This window comes from Danio rerio, chromosome 4 (assembly GCF_052040795.2).
Source record: "Danio rerio strain M-AB ecotype USA chromosome 4, GRCz13ab, whole genome shotgun sequence".
In the NCBI taxonomy this organism is placed as follows: Eukaryota; Metazoa; Chordata; class Actinopteri; order Cypriniformes; family Danionidae; genus Danio; species Danio rerio.
This window is the reverse complement of record NC_141024.2, coordinates 49692278-49714702: the sequence shown is the minus strand read 5'-3', so window position 1 is coordinate 49714702 and position 22425 is coordinate 49692278. Positions and strand designations below refer to the sequence as shown.

The following is a 22425-nucleotide window of genomic DNA, read 5'->3' as shown; positions in this document are numbered from 1 at the left end:
GGCAGTGTTGTTTAGTGTATCTAGATGACATAGTTGTCTATTCGGCTAACTTTCACCAACATGTCCTGGACCTCCAGAAAGTTTTGAGATGTTTGCAGAGAGCAGGACTAACTCTCAAACTTCCAAAATGTCATTTCTGTTTAACAGAGATCAAGTTTCTTGGCCATATTGTGACTACTGATGGTGTAAAGGCAGACCCTGCTAAAACAGAAGCTATTCAGAATTTTCCAGTCCCAACAAATTTAAAGGAACTCCAACGGTTTCTGGGAATGAGTGGGTGGTACCATAGGTACGTTCAAAATTTTTCAGATATTGCCGAACCACTTAATGCTCTAAAGAAGAAAGGAGTTCGTTTTCAGTGGACAGCTGAGTGCCAGGTAGCGTTTGACTGCCTCAAAAGGCATCTTTCCTCACCACCTGTACTTGGACACCCAAATCATGCCCATACATTTGTAGTTTATACTGATGCCAGTTCAACCGGCTTAGGTGCTGTTCTTGCTCAACGACCCTCCACTTTTGGTGCATCTGAGGAGGTGTTGGCGTATGCTAGCCGTACTCTGACATCAGCAGAGAAAAACTATTCTACAACTGAGCGGGAGTGTTTAGCAGTGGTTTGGGCTGTAGAACGGTGGCGGCATTATTTGGAGGGAAAATCCTTCATTGTAGTCACTGATCATGCCTCTCTTCTTTGGGTGTTCAACACTACAAAAACAAATTCCCGACTGATTCACTGGGCTTTGAGACTACAGGAGTTTGAGTTTATTCTTGAGTATCGTAAGGGGAAGCTTAATAGCGCCCCAGACGCTTTGTCTCGGATTGACGTTCCTGATTCTTGTCCAATGGTAGCTTCCTATGTTCCTAAGCAAAGTACAGAGAGTATGGTATCACTATTTCCTCTTTGTGATGAGGATATCTGGATTGCACAGCAACAAGATATAGAAATCCAAAGGATATATCAGAGCTTAGCAGAAGGAAAGCAGAGTGATGAGGGATCTGGCTCTGAGTTTGTCATTTTAGAGGATAAGGTCTATAGGAAGGTGTCTAATCCTACAAAGGGAACTCATTTTCAGATTTATGTTCCACAGACTCTCAGAGAAATTTTGTTGGAGGCATATCACTCCAATCCATTGAGTGGTCATTTTGGGCGTTATAAAACTCAAAAAAGGTTAATGCAAGTTGCCTTTTGGCCTAATATGTGGAGAGATGTATCTGACTTTGTGAAGAACTGTACTAGTTGTCAGCAGAATAAACCAGAGTGTCGTTAGCCTGCTGGAAAACTTCAGCAAACTGAAGTGAAGGAGCCTTGGGAAATGCTTGGTGTAGACCTTATGGGGCCACTGCCTCGTAGTACCCTGGGTAACACTCAATTGTTAGTTGTTGTGGACTATTACAGTCACTGGGTTGAGATGTTTCCTCTTCGCAAAGCTACTGCTGGAGTGATTGCCCAGACACTTAGGAAGGAAGTACTGACTCGATGGGGTGTTCCAAAGTTCCTACTATCTGACAGGGGACCTCAATTTACATCTGAGATTTTGAAGGATCTGTGTAGCAGATGGGGAGTGGTACAAAAATTAACAACAGCATATCATCCCCAAACTAATTTTACGGAACGTGTGAATCAGGTAATTAAAGTCATGATCTCCTCTTATGTGTTTGGTGAGCATAATCGGTGGGATCATTACTTACCAGAGTTGAGATATGCCATCAACTCTGCTGTTCAGGAGAGTACTGGATACTCCCCAGCAGAGTTATTATTGCACAGAAATCTGAGAGGACCTTTTGAACTTGTGTTAGAGCCTCACCAGACTGGTCTTAGGGTCCTTAAAGACTTGCAGGAAGTGGTAAAAAGAAATGTGCGTAGGGCTAAGGAAAAACAGAAGCGTTTGTATGATGCGAGACGAAGAGATGTGCATTTCACAAGAAATGATAGAGTTTGGATGAGAGCACATCCTCTTTCTAAGGCTTCTCAAGCATTTGCAGCTAAATTCACAGCTAGATGGATTGGGCCTTATCGAATTGTGGAAAAACTTGGTCCGGTGAACTACCGGATTGTTCGGGAGGATAATGGGGAAGATTTACGTACAGTTCATGTATGCAATTTAAAACCTGCATTTCCCTCCGCAGGGGAATTGGATCGTAGAGAGAGAGAAAGGGTCCTGAAAATTTTTGTCGAAGAGTCAGAAGATGAGGAATTTCTTGGATTTGAATAGTCCTGAGATCCAGTAATCACTTAACTGATTTCCATATTTATACATCAGATTATTTGGTGAGTAGAGTTATTGGTATGGAAAGCTGTTGAGTGTCCTTTTATTGCTGCATATTTTTTAGGTCTTAAAAAACCCCTAAAGATTTCTTGTAAGTAACTTATAGATCACAACCTCTTTAAGTTTGACTGATCTTTTTCCATGGGGGGGAGAGTGTGACGATCGTCATTAGAATTTTCCTTATTATTATATGAGTGACGTCTGATTGGGTTACTACTGTCAGCTGATGCAACGTTATTTAGAGCGCCTTGGATGGGTTTCTCGCGCACTCTCTCATTCATTCCTTATCACGCAGTCAGCATGCAGGTGATTCCGGGTCACTGAGAGGTCATGCTGACTGAGTGTGTGTGTGTGTGTTGAGAGCGCACTGCGTACTTGTTGCTTTGAGTCCGTTTTTTGTAGCTCAATATGTGTTTTCGTGCTGCGTGGTCTTGCTCTGAGGTAGTGGCAGTGTTCTTTGAAGTTGGTCACGGCATCGAAAGTGCGAGTATGTTTTTGATGCGGACGTTGAAGCGGCAACATTTATGAATGGAAGAGTTTATGATTTTGGCGGAGGTTGTATTTGCGATGCATGGTGAACGTATTATGCGCTCGGGTTTGTTTGTGGAGTGAGGCGCGGGTTTATTTTGTTTTTTGGCGCTCGAGTTGCCTATTTGTTTTGGGTTTTTTCTTTCTTTTTGTTTGAATGTTTGATCACTATCGTGATCGGGATTTGTGTTGCAGTTTTCTGGGCCCAGTAGCATCGACGGGTGATCGGGTAAGCAAATGTTTCTTCTTTGATTTATATTGTTTTGGTTAACTTGTATATGTGTATGTATGTCCAAAAGATTTAATGAGATGGTAGAGTAACCATATGAATGTGCATTGCGTTCACGATTGCTTCAACGTGCACAAATGGAAAATATACTTTAGCGTATACGAACTGAGAGACATTTCAGAGTGCATTAATTACCCGATTACTTCAGCGTGCACAAATGGAAAATCTACTTTAGCGTTTACGAACTGAGAGACATTTCAGAGTGCATTAATTACCCGATTACTCCAGCGTGCACAAATGGAAAATCTACTTTAGCGTATACGAACTAAGAGACATTTCAAGTGCATTGAATGTGCAATTGATTCAGCGTGCACAAATGGAATATCTACTATGTGTAAAGTGTACAACTGAGTTCTATAAGTTCTTGAATGTGTGATTTGATTTGAACTTGAAATATTATGTTTGTGGGAATTTGATTAATATTGGTTGTTGTATGTTTAGAAGTGGTTTATTTGATTTATTTCTTTATGGTTGGTTGATGTATCACCCGTTGATGGTTTTGTTTGTAAAAGGTAATTAATAGGTATTGTGCCTGGGCCTGGACATTTAAGTTTGTTTGGTTTATAGATTTACTTACAATGTGTTGAAGTTAAAGTTTGTTCTTTTTGTTTTCTTCTTTATTAATTCATTGATCTGTTGCATGATTGAATATCTGATTTGGTTTTTATTAAATCATGCATCTGTTGAAACTTAAATTTTCATTTAATTGAATTATTTAAGAAACTGTAGTGGGGTCTTTCAACCCCTGGCGCCCAACCCACTTTATTAGCCAAATACCGCTACAGTTGTTTCTAGTAGTTGTTACTAGTTCTCACAGATAGTAACTGAGTTAGAATGACATCATAATTATATTAACTAATTGCCAGGGCATTTCCCTATTTAAAACCTGCTGGGTCTTAAAATGTCTTAAATTTCAAAATCTAAAATTTTAGGCCTTAAAAAGTATTAAATTTACTGAAATGTTGTGAGGTCTTAAATCTTTTTTTAAACAAGTCTTTATTTTTCTTTGTTCATGTTTTGTTACCCAATCTGGCCAAAACCCATACAATCACCAACAATTTATCTCAATAAAACTTTAAACTTTTTATTCAAAAAGGTCATTTTAACTCTATTTATCATAATGCTTTAATTATTTTCCTTACAATAACATTTGTTTAAACGTGCTCCATGTGTTTACTGCTGAGGACATCGACCTGGACAGATTGTTGTGCATAGATTTAGTTTATTATAGTTTTTAAAAAAATTTGTTCATTTGTTTTTTACTTTAAAGAAAGTTTATTTTGGAAAAAAGTGTGTGGATACAAGTAGAGCTCTCTTGTTTTTACACAATATTTAAGATCTTTTGCTAAGAAAACTCTAAAATAATTTAATATTATTATTCCATTATTATTTTATTATTAAATGTGCTAAATTATAATATTTTTTGATAGGACAAATAAAAATCTTTTTCATCTGGGGCATTTGAAAAATTCCTTAGTCTAAAATTTCATTCATAATGGTCTTAAAAATGTCTTAAAACATCTTAAATTAAACTTGGTGAAACCTGCAGAAACCCTGATTTAAAATATGTCAGAAAACGTGGATTCCCCTAATTTAAAATATGCTGAATGAAATGGAGACTAAAATAATTAATTATTATAAAACATTGTACAGTATTCTAAACTATATGATGTTGTTGTGGGATGACATGAGACAAAACGAACAAATTACAGTGGAACAATAAACGTTTAGCATTACATTGACTACAACTGGCCAATAAACTAGTGTAAAAATATCTTTTGCTGCTTAAGAAATGAAGAAAATCAGCATGCTGATGATGTGCAAACATTTGAGTGTGAAGTTCATCAGTATTAACCATATTCTTCATATACCAGCAGGCGGCACCATTGGAATCTTTTTGCTTGAGATTTTTTTTTTAAGAATTAATTTTTAGATCTTAAAAGTGTTATGCTGCTTAGGCATGGGACGATACCCCTTTTCAAGGTATACCACCTCAACGTTTTTCAAATGTCTCATGGCTTCAAACGTCACCACCTGTTCATTGTGTGTCGGCATCATCCTCTGAGGAAAAAGTCATTTATTAAATAGAGAAAAGTTTTATATAGCTTCTTCTACCGCAGTAAATTCTGTTTTTACTGTTGATATTTGGCGTCAGTTAATTAGGAAGTGACGATTTTGTTCTCTTTGACTCATTGGATGGAAACGCTGCTTTATTTGCTTATCTTTAATGCGATTTTCTAGTTTTGCAAATAAATTTAATTTGCATTTAGGATGGAAACACAGCTATTGCTTACATTTCAGTCACACAAAGAACAAAGTCACTTACGAGAATGGAATCCGGTTATAATCTCCACACTCTTGGTTCTCCCCTTCGGTTGTGTCGTCTCTTCCATCTTGAAGTCCCTCCAATATCTTCTTTTACTAAGGATTATACTTGCCATACTTAATATACACTTGCTATATTCAGGCTTATTACTCCCAACACTCTTATTAACTTCCAATTAACCAATTATTAAAATTTGCACATCTTATACTCTTTATCAGTGTAGGTACTTTTTTTCCAATAAAACTAGAATTAAAATAAGAGTTACAATAAAAAATGGTAACAGAAAAAAAATATTTATGCGTAAAGAAGAAATTGAAACATGAAAAATTGAACTCACGTCATTGGGTAAAAATTATTAGTTCTAATCTGATAAAAGAATTGAAACAGAATAAAGAGAGTTTAAGAAAACAGATTTTCTTTCACATGTAACCATGTGAAGAGGATTAATGATGAAGTCAAAATTCAGCTGAAAGGAAATAATAAGAATATTGAGTGATTTTTAGTCAGCTTATAAAAGTATATCAAGATTGTATGTGCAACTACTTGAACCGAAATTACGTAGAACTAATTAGTAGCCAAAAGAAAATCATAAAAATGATTAGAACAAACTAAGTAATAAATAGTTGAGAAAATGAATTATCAAAAATAGTGTCAAATTCAAAAACTGATTGATTGTTAATGAAATACTTAAACGGAGGATTATAAAATTAGCCAGTGTAGTGAAGAGGTTTTATTTTGTTGAGCAATTAAGAGAAACACCAAGACAAGGTGATATGCAATCCATGTTAGACATTTTATTTAAGCTAAATTTTAATTGAGTTATAAACATAGATGTGACTAATTTAATTTGAATACAATTTTACAAGAAAGCAACAAATAAAAGATTGTGTTTAGTTTATGATTTAGAAGCAATTAAGGAGAAGAGATTTTAAAGCTGAGGTTAATAGTGTATGCAGAAATATGGGTATACTGATAATAAAAAGTAAAGATTGTTGTTCTTTAGTGAATAATAAGCTTAAATTCACAGACCTTCGACAGGGACATGTACTGTAACTAGATTCATGGGATTATTACTCTTCTAAAAACTATTTTTAGCACTGCTTACATTCTTATTATTCAAATATTTTTATTTTGTTTTTTAAAAGTCTTAAATTTTTCCACAACACACGTATTGACCAAAAAATTAACATGGTACAAAGATACAGAAATACTCACACTACATAAAGAAAAAGGGAGAAAGAGAAAAATAAAAAAAGTCAAATAAGTCAAATAAATAAATAAAACAGATAAAACAAATTAAAAAAAATTAGGGATAAACTCACACGTAGGATATAATAACCCCTGAGTGTTCAATGTGGGATAGGAAAGGCTGCCAAACCTCATAAAACTTTTTAACAGAGCCTCAGATGGTGTACTTAAGGTCCTTGAGTTAAAGATGTGAAAATTCTAATATCCCATGTTTGTGGGATGGCAGGTTTGTTTTTTTTCCACCTGAGAAGAATCAGGCATCTGGCCAATAAAGAAGAATAGGCAGGGATTTCTGTGATAAGGCTGACAGGTACATTTTATCGGGCACTGTACCAAAAATTGAGGTCAAAGTATTAGGATCCATATCTTTATTATATATAGATGAAAATAATCTAAAAATATTGGTCCAAAACATTATTGTATTCTAGGGCATCCCCGGAACATATGACTCAGATCTGCTGGCTCTAAACCACATCTGGGGCAAGATGAATCTGACCCTGGATACATTTTTGCCAGCTTGCTCCTAGATAGGGGAAGCATATGAAGCACCTTAAACTGAAGAAGACCATGTCTAATACATACAGAAGATGAGTGGACCAGTGCTATGGCATATTGCCATGCTGTATCTGATATTTCTAGTCCTAGTTCATCTTCCCATTTTTGCTTTATACAATTTAGGGGAGGCAGTTCTTTAGACCACTTCATATAACATGGACATCATACCCCTTTGATATGGGTTTATATTTACCAATTCATCTATCCAGCATGCTTCTGGTTGGTTCGGTGAAGGAGAGAAGTGTTTTTAATGAAACTACGGACCTGACGGTACCTAAAATATTTGACTGGGGAATCTCAATGTCTGTTAACTGTTGAAATGAGATAAATATGCCATCTTTAAACAGGTCCTTAACACAGATAACTCCCTTCCTAAAGCATAATTGGAATGCTGAAACTGTAAGAGAGGAAGAGAATAATGGATTTAACAAAATTGAGGCAATGCTTGTTTATTATTAAAGTGAAGTCTGAATTGTGACCATATTCTGAGTGATCCATTAATAACTGGGTCATTTGTAGAATATTGTTTACTGTGTTGTGTCCGGTAGTGGAAATACGTTAGATCTTTACTGAAACATGGCACTAGAACGTTTTAAACAAAGCAAAAAAGATTTATTATTCTTTAGTGGCTTTACAGCAGCATGATACTGTCTCACACTCCATTATCTCTCTAGATCACTGCACCTCCTATAACCCAGCAGCGCCCCCTGTATACAATCAATCACAGGCATATGTACACAACACACACAATTACAGCTGAACTGCAACAACAGTAGCATTCAGCAATTTGAACAAAATAATACACTTTCTCTTTTTTTCATTAATTCTTATTTTTGGTGAACAAACACCACAAATTGGAATGAAAGCACAAAGTAGTGAGCATAATGACACTGGATTAGAAGTGTGCTGTTCCATCAGTAACCAAAGTGGGCCCTCATCATTACAGATGTTGGAAAACCAGAATAGTGTTTCTATAGTCAGTTTGTGTAAATTGGCTGTGCAATAATAGGGTATATGCCGAAGCATGCTAATTTTAATTTGCCAGAAACCTGGGTTAAATGCTTCCGGTGAACTGTATGTCAATGCAAAAATCTGCACGTTTAAGGTCTGTTTTCTTTAGAAATCAGCAATCTCCACTGCCCGAGTGATATCCGATATAAAGTGGGTCTCAGATTGTACAAGAAGCACTGCATTACATTACGTTTTTCCCTGCCATGTCTTTATAATATGAGCATTTATTTTACCCCAGTAAATTCAATTGAGCTTCTGCGCTAGCCTGCCAATTCTGACCGGCCGGCCACCCCTGCTCTACTCGTTTTACACTGCAACCGTTCAGTCAACTTTTTTTTCTCAAGCACACCACATAATGCTGCCCTCTTCAACTCTTCTCCACTTCCTTTATACTCTCACTAATTTCCTTTTTGCCGTCCCATGGGTGAAGACCAATTAAACAATGTTGATTGTTGTTGTAAACTTCTAAGAGCCCAAAAAGCTGGGGGGTACTTTCGGTTGTCTTCAAAGCAAAATACTTTTAATAAGAAGAACCCAGCATGGTTGTGGCATCATCGAAAGCAAACTCTAAACTGCACAGCAAACACTACATTTATACATTTTACAGCATGTAGGTTGGGTCAGATGCAAATGAAGTGTTAAACTGCTTTTTCAGTCCTGGTCTCATCATGTTCTGGAGACAGAAACCACCTAACCAGTTGACCGAAAAGAGAAAACAAGTTACACAGCCGTGCTGTGAATCTGACACTTTGCATTACTTTTAAATATAAATTTAAATTACCACACTGTCGTCACAGGAAATACCAACTATCATAAATGCATGATTATAAGCTGTCATGGCTTTGCAATTAAAACAATATTTTTATAATAGAGGCCAATGGAGAAAAAACAGACATGAATATAACAAAAAGGGAGTAAATTTGCCCAGTGTATTGAGTCAAAATAAGATGTTCCCAAATATCAGTTAATGTGCTGAAACAGAGAAGGTTTTGGCCAAACTAAGCCTCAAAATCACCCCAGAATTGATGATAAAGACCCAACAGCACACAATGTGAACGCTGCACATTCTAGCCTTTATGCAGATTCTGTACAGGTGTGTCTCATGTCTGTGAGGAGGCAAATATTCAGCTGTTTGTTTAGCTTTTAACTCAGAACTTTTTTTCTGATGCATTTACCAGTCAGGTACAGAATAAACAAGTATTTCCTGTCTGCTTTACAAATTTTAGAAAAAAAAATTCTTATTATGAATATATACAGATAAATATAGGCCATTTACATCTTTCAAATCTGTGTCTGATCAATATGACCAAAATGACTTTTATGATCAATTATGTAAGGAACTCTGAAAACTGGGCTGACACGGTTTCAATTTACTATAACTTCTATGTTAAGTGTCTTTGACACAATATACATTGTAAAAGCACTAGATAAATAAAGATTAATTGAATCTGCTAAATCTGTACAGGTTAATGGACCAAACATAAAATGATCTGATTTATTTTACATTTAATGTGCATCAAAATTGCAGTGTGTGTAGCCAATGTTTCCAGTGTCTTTTCACTTTTCAGCTTTTGATGAGTTTTTAAGACTTAATGTTTGTTTTTTTCAGACCTAATTAAAGAGAACGAGGGGAGTAAAGAGGAGCAACATCTTGTCAAAATTGAGGAAAAAACTAATTTACAGACTGATGTTATTTTGAAAAGGAGAGACAAGAATCGTTTCACCTGCACCTGCCCTCAGTGTGGAAAGAGTTTGGCAAGCAAAAGCAAACTTAAGATTCACATGATGATCCACACTGGAGAGAAACCATTCACATGCACTCAGTGTGGGAAGAGTTTCAACCAATCATCATCCTTTAATCAACACATGAGGATCCACACTGGAGAGAAACCATTCACATGCACTCAGTGTGGGAAGAGTTTTAACTGCTCATCACACCTTAATGACCACATGATGATCCACACTGGAGAGAAACCATTCGCATGCACTCAGTGTGGAAAGAGTTTTCGCCAATCATCATCCCTTAATCAACACACTAGGATTCACACTGGAGAGAGACCATTCACATGCACTCAGTGTGGGAGGAGTTTTAAATGCTCATCACACCTTAATAAACACACGATGATCCACACTGGAGAGAAACCATTTACATGCACTCAGTGTGGGAAGAGTTTCCGCCAATCATCATCCTTTAATAAACACATGAGGATCCACACTGGAGAGAAACCTTTCACATGCACTCAGTGTGGGAAGAGTTTTAACTGCTCATCACAAATTAATGAACACATGAGGATCCACACTGGAAAGAAACCATTCACATGCACTCAGTGTGGGAAGAGTTTCAGTCAGTCATCATACCTTAATAGACACACAAGGATCCACACTGGAGAGAAGCCATTCACATGTACACTGTGTGGGAAGAGTTTTAACCGCTCATCAAACCTTAATAAACACATGAGGATCCACACTGGAAAGAAACCATTCACATGCACTCAGTGTGGGAAGAGTTTCTGCCAAACATCATCCCTTAATAAACACATGAGGATCCACACTGGAGAGTAACCATTCACGTGCACTCAGTGTGGGAAGAGTTGCAGCGAATCAACATCCCTTAATCTACCCATGATGCACCACACTGGAGAGAAACCATTCACTTGCACTTAAGCCGTGGTCACACTGGACTTTTCTCTCCATAGACTTCCATCAAGTGTGCCGCAAGCCTGCGTTTGTGTGAAGGTCTTGGCCGTTAGATCGCCCCCTGGGGGCTGGCTGCAGTACAAGTCAAAAAGCCCGCCTCCTCCGTGTCAATGACTCGAGACTTGAGCCCAAATAAAAAAATGAATTACTCTTGCAAAAAAATTTCCTGAAAGATGGTTCTGGTCGATTAAGGCACTGGTTATTGTGCTGAAATAGGTGCAGATCTTCATTTTTGTAAACAGTTTGTTTTTAGCAGTAATTTAATGCTGGGCGTGTCATCGTGATTGACAGCTGTGATTGACAGCTTCTCAAAGCAGACCGTCTAAGCTTCGGCAGGAGACTGAAGTGTTATTATTCGATTTCTGTGTTATTTTACCATGCCAAAATGAGTTCAGCAGTAAACTATAGTTTCTGACATACATAATCCTGGTGGAACACTGTTTATTAGCTAAGGTCAGGGCTTTTTTTCGGGCTTTATTAGTTTGCTTAAACACGCCTAGCCACCCAGATAGCAAAATACACTCGGGCCAGTTCCGGCTAGATTCTCGCCTGCCGGAGACTTACCCCTCAGACTGACTACTTCTGCTGGACCTACTCCGGATGCCTGGACTCGCTGCCCGATTCCAGCCCGAGTCAATCGAGCCAGATGCGGCGGCTGAGCGAGCCGGCGCTGCTGCATGCAAGCCGGAATCAGCCCGCGACGCCGCGAGTAGGTTATGCGCTGCGGCCCGGAGCTGGCGCGATTGAATTTTCATTATATAAAACCCTCACCTTTGTTAACGTTATTACATCCATTTGTTTTGATATGACAGCAAATGCAGGCTACTATGTAAACGCAAAGTGTATCACTGAGTTTAACCTTTGAATAAAGATGCAAACAGCATACATCACAAATATTTAAATAAAGGACAAAATAAAAACCTGTATTGATTGCACAAGTATTAAATAATAATACAATTGAATACATTTTGTAGTGCACAAGAATTAAGATATATAAAAATGACAATAAAACTGCACAAAAAAATAAACTAATAATAAACAAATAAATAAACAATTCAAGCGAAAATCAATATACAATATACTAGCGATGTTGCAGCACATTGTATTAATAGTGCAAAGTTTTTTTTGCACAAACTGACAAATTGCAGGGTTGGGATGTGTAAATATCCTGTTGATATTTGGAAATCTTGCTGTATTTATCTTCTAAACGCACAATTGTTCCCGCATGGTAAATCGTTATGGTGTGTAGGCTATATTTTGGGTTCTGTTGATGGCTAATTAAAAATAAAAACCTTTCTAAAAATGTACGTGTTGTTTATATGTTATTGTTCAAATTTTATAGAATATACATATTTTAGAGAATATATTATTTGTTCTGATATTTAGGCTTGAGTGTATAAAAGATCATTTATTTCTGCAGTCCAGCATGTATTGCTTTTATTAAAGTATAACAGCTTAAAATAACACTGTTTTTAAACCGTATATTATTCTGTGTTTTTAAATGTAAGTGCTTCTGTTTACATCAGCGAGCCTTTGTTATAGTGCAGATCAGGAGGTGTCAAGTGAGAAGTTCGGGGGGCGTGGTTCATTTTACATAAAGCGTTTGGTTGGAAGCTCGACTCCGACTCATTATCGCGGCTCCTCCTCTGGCTCCATCAGACAGTCCTTCTGCGCATGTCAAGGCTCCAATTTCAGCAGTCTTTTGCGACAGTTTGTGCCCGTCAAGCAGGCGTTTTGCCCTCAAGGCGTTCAATGGGAAAAGGGGCTGTCGAGTCGTCCATATTTTTTACAGTCATTGACTTCCATTCATACACATGCAAATACATTAGAACGGAAACGCAAGTTTATGCGTAAAGTTTCGCAGTTCACTGCCTTGCTAAGTTTAAGCTTGGTGAACTTTGACCTTTGAATTTACATCACTTGACTGTGTGAGACCCACACTGGAGAGTAACCATTCACATGCACTCTGTGTGGGAAGAGTTTCAATCAATCAGCAAACCTTAATGAACACGTAAATGTGTCACATTTGCCGTAAACACAATGATGGCGGCTGAGAGAAGAACAGTTTCATAAACATCTGGCAAACAGCACCTCTGCTGCTTAAAATCTCTTTGCAAGTGATTGTACAGGTGTGGATACAACTGTACTCCACTCTCCAGTGTATTCATGTAGCTAGTGTTGTTTTAGATGAGGTTCTCTGTCTGACAAGACCCCTGCGGGGGTCGGCGCCCGGGGAACAGGGCTAGTTGGCCGACTCTGGGAAAAAGGGGATTTTGACGGTGAATATTGCTGTTAGAGGGTGACGGGACAAGTTAGGTGCTCAAGGAACGGCTCAGCGGAGCGACTGCTGTTGCAGTGGTGCAGTGGTAGTCAGCGTTGGAGCGCTATGAATGCTAAATATTGTCAGTAGTGATCTGTAGAGATGAAGTAAAAGAGGGGCTCAGCTAGAGTGCCACTGCAGCGGTGCTATTGGTGAATGTAACTTGGTGGGGAGTCTCTGCTGTTGCAAAGGTGCAGTGGTACTCAGTATTGCATATTTATGCATGTTCCCATAAGAATGTAAAATCCTGTCGTTAGTGATATGTAGATGTGAGAGTGAATAAGGGGTCGGCTAGAGCGTCGCTGCAGTTGCGCTGTAGTGGAGGGTGGCTCAGCTTAGCGTCTCTGCTGCTGCAGAGGTTCAGTGGGTCAGTATGGAGGCAATGTGTGCTCCTGCATAAGCATATACTGCTCTATTTATGCAGTGGACTGTGATGATAGTGGTATTGGAAGTGTAAGTGTATACGAGCTTGTTTAGAGCGTTGCTGCCACAGCAATTGAAACTTGGGCGACCGCGAAATGGGTCAGAGCTGTGGTAAACAAGAGTGAATGGAAGTATAGGGCAATTAGAGGGAAAAATTAAATGAAGAAATGTGGGGAAGAGGCCTAGACATGCATTGGGGTGTACCCTTTGTGTAAATGATCTGTTTGCTTTATAAAGAGAGTTTCTTCATCCTGCAAAGTTAGATCAGCTATGATGAGGTGGAATATGGGATTGAAATTTTGATGTTAGTTCAGAACATCTCAAAAACCAAAAAGTGTAGTGTGAATATGGCATTAGGGGTATGGGCTGTATGAGTGAAAATGTATCTTTGCTAAGAGTTGAATGAGGGCAGTTATCTGGAGCCGGCAGTCATGCGCTCTTAAAATGAGAAAATAAGAGAGAATCAAAAATTATATATTTACAGCATAGTATATATACAGCAGACATCATTAATTGTTTCAGCTGATATTCATGCAAGGTTTCTTCATAAGTGCATGGGCAACTGTGAATAGAAGCGCCTTTGTTAATGCATGTTACAATAACTATAATATCTTGATGTGCAAGGGTTGTTGAAGTGGGCATTCGACCCCCTGCAGGGTGGCAAATGGATGGAAGGCTGAGGATATGGGGCGTGTCTTGGCTGGTGGTCCTAGAAGTACCTCTTGGAGAGCAGGTGAGATGACAGTGGAGTGGAGTTTAAACCCCTTAGTGGTATAGAAGTTTGTTTAAAAGCAAATGTACCTAACACAGTCAATGTATGAAAAGTTACTCCATTGACTCTCATTGAAATTTCCTCCTCCGGTTTGTACCAGTCAAGCAGGAAATTGCTTCTTTGCCGTTTCACATCTCACTGACTTCCCATTATAAACTTTTCTATGACACTCGTGTGTATTGATATATGAGTCACTATTGACATGTTATAAAAGAGCTTCAATGCTTAATGTGATATATGTATTTCAGTAGCTGGGTAATACTCTTTTCATTTTAATTTTTTTATTATTTAAATGTAAATATATCAACTCCCAACATCAAACTTGAAAAATAATGTTACCACTTTGTAGGAACTGTGTGAATGTAATGTTTAACATTAGCTTTTATTAAATCCATGATCAATAACATTACGTATGGAATCTTAACATGATTGAAAAATCTTGAGTGTATCTGGCCCGATTTATTCATAAAAGCTGCGTCCCAAATGGCACACTATACACTATGCACTCATGCACTATGTACTTATGCACTTACACACTCAACAGGGTAGTATATGTATGTAGTGTCGTCCCAAATGGCACACTAATGTTTTTTTACTAAGCGGAAATTCAAACCGTTTCCCTGATGACGTTTGTTGTTTGCCAAATCATTGAAGTAAACGGCCAAATTATCAAATAATACCTGCTGTGAGTGTTGCCGCATTCACCATCGGGGTGCGCTATAATCACTCTCGTAGAAGAATTTTGCTTTCACCATCCAAAATAAATAAAGTTATTCAACGTGTGCGTCCGATAGCTCCGCCTCTTCCGCTACGTAAGCAAACCTGCGGTCGTTGAGTGCGTGAAGTGTCCATCATTACACACTTCATTTTACCGGCTGAATGAGTGCATCATCCGGGTAATTAAAGTGCACTTATTATTTTTAGAGTTTTCCGTGTGAACGCACTACTTACACTATTTATACTACAAAATGGCATAGAATAGTGCATAAGTATGCGATTTGGGACGCAGCGAAAGTCTTTGCACTCAGTCGATTCATGAAACTATCAAGAGAGAAGGCGGGACAATCACAGGTTTGGAAAGCTTATTGGATGGTGGTACTTCACCTTTCAGCTATTGGCTCCTTGGAGTACCAGTCAGAGTTCAGAGTGCAAAAGGTTGGCGGCCATTTTGTAGACCAAAATAGCTACGGTGTTTATGCCTGAAAGACTGGCTCCACGTGCTCCAGCAGCAGGTTTGGGTGATAACAGTGCACCCTTCCATAAATGTTTATCAACGTTTGGATATGTTGTAGACTAATGTTTGTGGATTAGATTGCCTTGTAATTTGCATTTGAACTACTTTAGCTGTCTGAATGTTATGGATTTGTTGACAGCCAGGAGGCTGAGAGGTGAGTTCTTTGTTGAAATCATTCCATTCACGCTAGTCTCGTCTTTCATAAACCTTTATGAAATGTTTAGTCTTTGTTGGAGTGTTGTTATCTAGCGAGGCATGTCTGTTATCGAAAGTGGACCCCTATTAGATCAGTGAGAGTTCGGCTTCATTGCAGTGGCTTGGATTGCCGGCGTCTTGAGTTTAGTTGGAGTTGTGGCTTGCGTTGTATGGGGCAGTTGGAGTAATCTGATTGGATTATTACTGATTACAGATGAGTGGCCAGTTGTGCTAAATCATATCACGTGCTCCTCTCGAAATTAGTTTATGAAACTTCATGTGTTGCAGCTTTTATTAGTAAAGTTTCTTTACTTTTGGGTTCAAGATTCTTTCTAGTTTACTATATTTACTATTTTGAGTAAAATAAAAACTTGATAAATATTTTATGATTTGGGAACATTTTTTTTACATTATTAATACACTGTGATGTTCCCAAGACTCTAGATTGGAGTCTAAATTATAGAGGTAAAGTTGGTTTTATATTCGCACATTCAGACTTTCCCCTTAATAATATAATTTCATAAAAATATTATTTGCAAACTCTAAATAGCGACATCATATTATCAGCCAATGACTATCAAAGTACAACATTGTTCACAGTCAAATAAACAGTGTTAATGTTGTTTAGAAGTCACACTTGCATTCTAATTATGATTGAATATTCAAAGTAACAAGGTAAACAACATAGAGACCTATAAATGAACAAATGTGTAAATATAAAACCAACTTTACCTCTATGTCTAGGTGCCTGTGTAGCAGTCGATTCTGTTCCCTTCTGGAATTCCAGTTCCCCCTCTACGAAGCGTATCCGCTAACAGCGTATGCGGACACACCCAAACACAACTGGATGTACGGAAAGCGAAAAGGGACAAAAGTGTGGCAATGCTTTGTATGTCTTGCAATGTCAAAGTAGCGCAATAAAATCAATCTTACACTTCCATTACATATTACCTGTGGTTCTTGTTTGCATTTTTAGCTTTTTTTTTAATGTCTTAGTTTATGCACCCTAATTTAATATTGCATGTAGGCCTACAGTTATGTTAGTCCTCTAGACACATGTGTCCCAGTATGTGCCCCAGTGTTTGTGTGCGCGCGCGTACGTACATACATACATACATATATATATATATATATATATATATATATATATATATATATATATATATATAATAATTGTTTACAATTAATTATTCAATTAATTAATTATCAGTGGAGCTATAAATTGGGAACATGGCCATACCACATTGTCACTTGATAGTCACACCAATTTGTATTGCTTGTGGTTACTCTCTGACTCAAACAACAATAATGGATCCAAAAATGTATGAACAAATTATGAACTATAAACAGCAAGGCACATACCCTGTTGGTATAAAGAAGGAGCAAAAATATATTATACGCCGGCGTTCTTCCAACTTCCAAATTGATGGTAAGCAAAGTACTTTTGAGTTAAGATTTTAAAATATTTATTCATAAAAGAATTAAATAACAATAATGCTGTTTGAATAGATGGAAAACTTTACCACCTTTCAAAAAAAAATGGCGTGGAGTTAAAAAAACAAGTGGTTGTTGGGGAAAATGAAGCAAATGAAATTTTTCAAGATTTTCATGCAAGCTCCCATGGAGCACACTGTGGAACGGAGAAAACAAAACTTGCCATTTCAGCCCGATTTTACTGGCCTGGAATGGGGGTGGATATTGATAAATGGGTAAGATTTAAATAATTTCTTTCAAACTTGTTATGAGATCTTAATGGATTGTTTCTCATTTGCTTATTTCTGATTTTCAGGTTTTGCAGTGTGCTCAATGCCAGTTTAGTAGGCCATCCATAAAACAGGAGCCAAAGTATATTCCGATATGTGTATGTAAGCTTGTTCACATTTTCAAATACAAGGTGTCACAGCATTCACATTTATTTGTGCTGTTTTTCCTTCCTAAGGTGGATAGGCCACTAGAACTGTTGGGTATGGACCTGGTGGGCAAAGTGACCAAAACCGACAAGGGCAACGAATACATTTGTGTCATTGTCGATTATTACACCAAATGGTCAGAGGCGTATCCCATACCCAACAAATCAGCTGCAGTTGTTGCACGCTGTATCATTAACTTTTTTTATAGGTTTGGGGACCAAAGAGGATCCTAACCGACCAAGGCAGAGAGTTTGTGAACCAGGTTTGCAACTTATCAAATTACATTCAGAAAATAAGAATAAATGTTTTGTGCAAATCAGAATTATACAAACCTTACATACGTTTTGCAAATAGATCAACAAAGACCTCTGTGACTTCCTTGGTGTGGAACGAAGCCTCTGTGCCCCATACCATCCACAAACTAACGGCCTTGTGGAAAAACTAAATGGGACCATCCAGAAGTAAGTTGGCATTATGGGAATGCAATATTGATGTAATATTGTACATCCTTGTAATTGTTTACTAATACCTTCCTGCTCCTTTTTATTACTCTAGAGCCTTGTGTAAACTTGTGGAGGAGCGACCTGAAAAATGGGATGAGTACCTAGATGCAGTGATGTTTGGTCTAAGAACTAAGCCACAGCTGACAACTAGGTACTCCCCATTTTTCCTGATGTTCGGCTTTGAGGCCCGATACCCTTCAGAGGTGCCTGAGACATTTGAGGTATATGTTTAGTCTTTTATTTGGTTTAAATGACAAAGTGAAATCATTTCTAAGTGCTATATTTCCTAAAAGGTTAACAGCACAGTGGAAAATATATTAACTGAGGACACCGTGTCAGGGGCCATTTCTCTAAAAGAGAAAATTGACCACATGGTAAAGGAAAATGTAAAAAAAAAACAGGAGCGCAGACAGAAAGTGCAAAATCAAGCACAGTTCTCTGTTGGTCAAAAGGTCCTACGGAAAAACATAAGGTCCCAGCAGAGAAAAGGTGGCAAGCTTGAGCGGAGCTGGCTAGGACCTTTTGAAATCATCCAACTCAAAGAAAAAAGTGCTGATCTGAGGGATGAGAAAGGTCACATTTACCCAAAAATAAGCACAGACCACCTTAAGTTATTTAAAGTAGATGGACCTCATGTACCCCACAGGATCCTTGCTGCACAACAAAATCAAAGACCAGACCAGCATCCTTCACCTACACCTTTAGACCTCACCATCACAAAACTGCAGCCCCAACCATCACCGCCATCCTCACCAAATGCACCACAACTTTCTCCCTGTGTCTCCCCCAAGTCTTCCTCTTCCCTGTCTCCACTGAACTTAACTGTCAGTCTCTCCTCTCCTCCATCCCACACCACTACAGTGGAAGTGCTTGCACAGGCTGACTCCAAGGATGCAAAACATGGCTGTAAGTGCTGATATACTATAGAATCAAATGCTGTAATAAAAGCAAAAATATTTTTCAGGTGTGAAACTATATTTTTTAAAGTGCTGCTTTTTATTTGTTTATAGACCTCAAAAGTGCTTGGAAAGGCAATGAAAGCCATGTATTGCTGTCCAAAGTGGGACCATATAAATTATTTTATTCTGACATTTCAAGGCTCAGACCTGGCATGGAGTTGGAGAGTGAGGTAAAGATAAAAAAATTGTCACGTCAATCTTTTATGTAATGTTCTATTAATGTTTTATTATTTTTTTTTATTGTTTGACAAGGTAATAAATGCTTATCTTACCTTGAAAGTGAAGGAGCACAATGAAAAATCTAAGCGTAAAGCCTATGCTTTTAACACATTTACAATGTCTGAGCTGTGGAAAGGAAAACCTCAGCGATTCAAGGTGTATGTTTTTTTTTTTGTTTTTTTGTGTGTTTTTATTAATAAATATTTTAGTTTTTATTCTTTCTGACCATGTGTAAAATTTAATAACAAAATGGATCTTGCATGCTTTTAGCAAGTTGTGTAATTATATATAGTTATATAGTTTCTAATATTGTGTTCATTTATATTTAGGTGGACCCAGCAAAATATGATGTATTGTTGGGTATTGTCAATGAATGTCACCACTGGTTTTTGATGGTAAATGCTTCTGATTTGAAAACGGACTCTTCTTGAAACTTTCCCTATTCTCAAGTTTTTTTATTTTTATTTTTTGTTAAATCTAGGCTATATACCCAGCCCAAAGGAAAGCTATTCTTCTTGATTCTCTTGGAGAGACTGAGGTGAAGAAAAAGAAGTGTTTGGAAACGGCAAGGTATTATAATTCGGCATAATCTGATATTGGAAGTTAACTGACAGACAGACAGAAAAAAAAAACAAAAAAAAAAAAAACCTTTTGCAGCGCAATTATGAAGAAACTTCCAGTTTCACATTGGGTGTGTGAAACACTGCCTCACCCACATCAAAAAGATGGAACATCATGTGGTGTGTTTGCGTTGAAGGTATGTGTCATTGACCATATGAAATATTAATAAAATTTGGATTGTTTATTTATATTTGTTTTTGTCCAGTTTGCAGAATACATCCTTAAAGAGAAGGAAATTGACTTCTGCAGTGCACCACAAGAAGTGAAACGACTCCGATTAGAGATTGCATCAACACTTCTTGACCAATCTGGTATGTTTTTATTCGTGTTTAACTTAATTTTCAGTGCGTTTATGCATTTTCAGAACTTACTTAAAATTCACAAAAGAAATTTAAACAGCTCATTTTATCTCATAGATGATCTAAGTGACCTGTGTCACTTTTGTGGGGAGGCAGAGACATTTGATGAATCTGAGAATTTTCTCTGGGTAACAACATTTGTCTTTTTTTTTTTTTTTTTTTTTTAATGCATTGTAAGCAAGTTTTATTTATTTATTTTTTAATCATAGCATATGATTGAATAACACGAACATTTTGCTTACAACGTTGCTTCCCTTTTTATTATGAGGCAGATGTATTATTAATACCCCCTCTCTATTTTTAGATTTCCTGTGACCAATGTGGGCGATGGTTCCACGTGGCCTGCGTTAATAATCCAGCAACAGAAGCAGACTACAAATGCTTTTCCTGTAAATAAAAAAATGAAATGTAAAAACGTTTATTTTCTTGTTTATCTCTTTGGAAATTGCTATGGTATACCTGCTATAAATTTGTCTCTAAAATGTAAAGCTGTGTATGGCAAACATGCTGTCTAAAATAAAATTCCGCTTAAGGAATAAGGAAAAACTTTCTAGATTACGTGGAGAAACTTAATTTTCAGGTTCGCGAAAAATACGAACTTTAAGAACCACTCTGCTTCCCGTACATCCAGTTGTGCTTCACGGGTACGTTGTTTGCGATCATACGTATGGTGCCTCGGCAACAACGCAAACCATGTAGTTTGTGACAAAGGAGTTTGTCACTGGCCTGCGGCAGAGCTGTACACCCACATATTCACGCACACACACATAACTTACCTTCACTCCACCAGCCGATCGATCGGGTGCACACGGGAGATTGCGCTGTAATAAAAACACATACACGCACAAACACATTATATACTCCATTAATCCTTGCATATTCTGACACGCCATAAATCACACCGCATACATTTGTCTTACCTGTGTGTCCGTTTGTGTTTGTGTTTGTTCGTCTCGTTGCGTTTCTGTTGCGTCTCTCTTCCGGGTTGCGCAATCGCGGCTACGGGAGGCAAAAGGGGCCAAAAAGGTCATGCGCAGCATTTTATGCACAGTGATGCGCTGCGCATGCGCTGAGTGGTTGGGCACCCGGGGGAGACTATGTGTTTTATGTGGGGGATGAAAAGAATGGGAAAACAATGGAAGAAGCAGTATTCATGACATGTGAAAATGCTGATTTAATAATTTTGGTTTTAAGTTGTATAGTAATACAAATGAAGTGTATGAAAGTGTGAAATACTTACCTGAAAGATTTGTTTATGTCCATACTTACCTTATACTTACCTTCAATATAGTTTAATCCAAACTGGGCGGAGTCACTCACTATAAATAGAGTGACTTGTGCTCAGTTCAGAGTGGGAGTCGTTGGAGATAGAAGGTGTGAGTAGTGTCGAATAGTTGGTTTTGATAATTCTGGAGAACAAATATTTTGTATATAATTATTTTGTTACTTTATTGTCTCTATTTGTTTGTTTTGTTGTTTGTTTATTTTTTTTGTATATATATATCTATTTTTTTTCTTTTATTTTTGGGATTTTTGGAATGGAAACTTTTGCACTGTAAATAAACGCACCTTGCACCATAGTGCTACGTCGGCTGAGCCATCATTCATTTTTTTTTTCTTGTTTCACACACACCCGAAAAACGCCTCTGTGTGACATAGTTTAATTGCGTAAAGGGGAACAGACATTCCGAGGGGAACAGAATCGACTGCTACACCTGCATTACTCCTCACGGGGGAAAATAAAAGTTGTTGTGCGAGCTACCCCAGGACACTGTGGCTACTAAGGAGTCCTCATGTCAAGACCTGCCATCTCATTGACTCTTTAACCTTATGGTTTTCTTTTGCATTACTTCTATCTTGTAATTAAAGTGTTGTTGTGATTAGATCCTAAGTTCTTTATCTTCATTAATATTCCTCAACATTTTTGGTTGCTTTGATTGATTGCTTTTGTAATGGCCTCAAAAGGATTATAAATGTTTAATTTTATTTTTA

General features: G+C 37.6%; 3 protein-coding genes across 5 annotated transcripts in view; all 3 read left to right on the top strand.

The window, feature by feature from the left end:
• The window catches only part of LOC137491432 (uncharacterized), an 85544-nt gene extending 73323 nt beyond the window's left edge, over positions 1-12221 (top strand). For all 3 annotated transcript variants that reach the window (XM_088650647.1, XM_087249216.1, XM_087249217.1), the window contains one exon: positions 9831-12221. In XM_088650647.1, coding sequence (XP_088506773.1) covers positions 9831-10783 — 953 coding nt within the window. In that variant the 3' untranslated portion in view covers positions 10784-12221. The remainder of the gene's footprint in view (positions 1-9830) is intronic.
• The window catches only part of LOC137490965 (protein NLRC3), a 766684-nt gene that overhangs the window by 328177 nt on the left and 416082 nt on the right, over positions 1-22425 (top strand). The gene's annotated exons all lie outside the window — the stretch shown is intronic.
• LOC141381526 (uncharacterized) lies at positions 19492-20986 on the top strand. The gene is made up of 7 exons (XM_087249652.2): positions 19492-19609; positions 19783-19848; positions 19935-20023; positions 20111-20210; positions 20280-20385; positions 20491-20561; positions 20738-20986. The coding sequence occupies exons 1-7, from the start codon at positions 19571-19573 to the stop codon at positions 20828-20830; spliced, it is 564 nt and encodes a 187-aa protein (XP_087105778.1). The 5' UTR covers positions 19492-19570; the 3' UTR covers positions 20831-20986.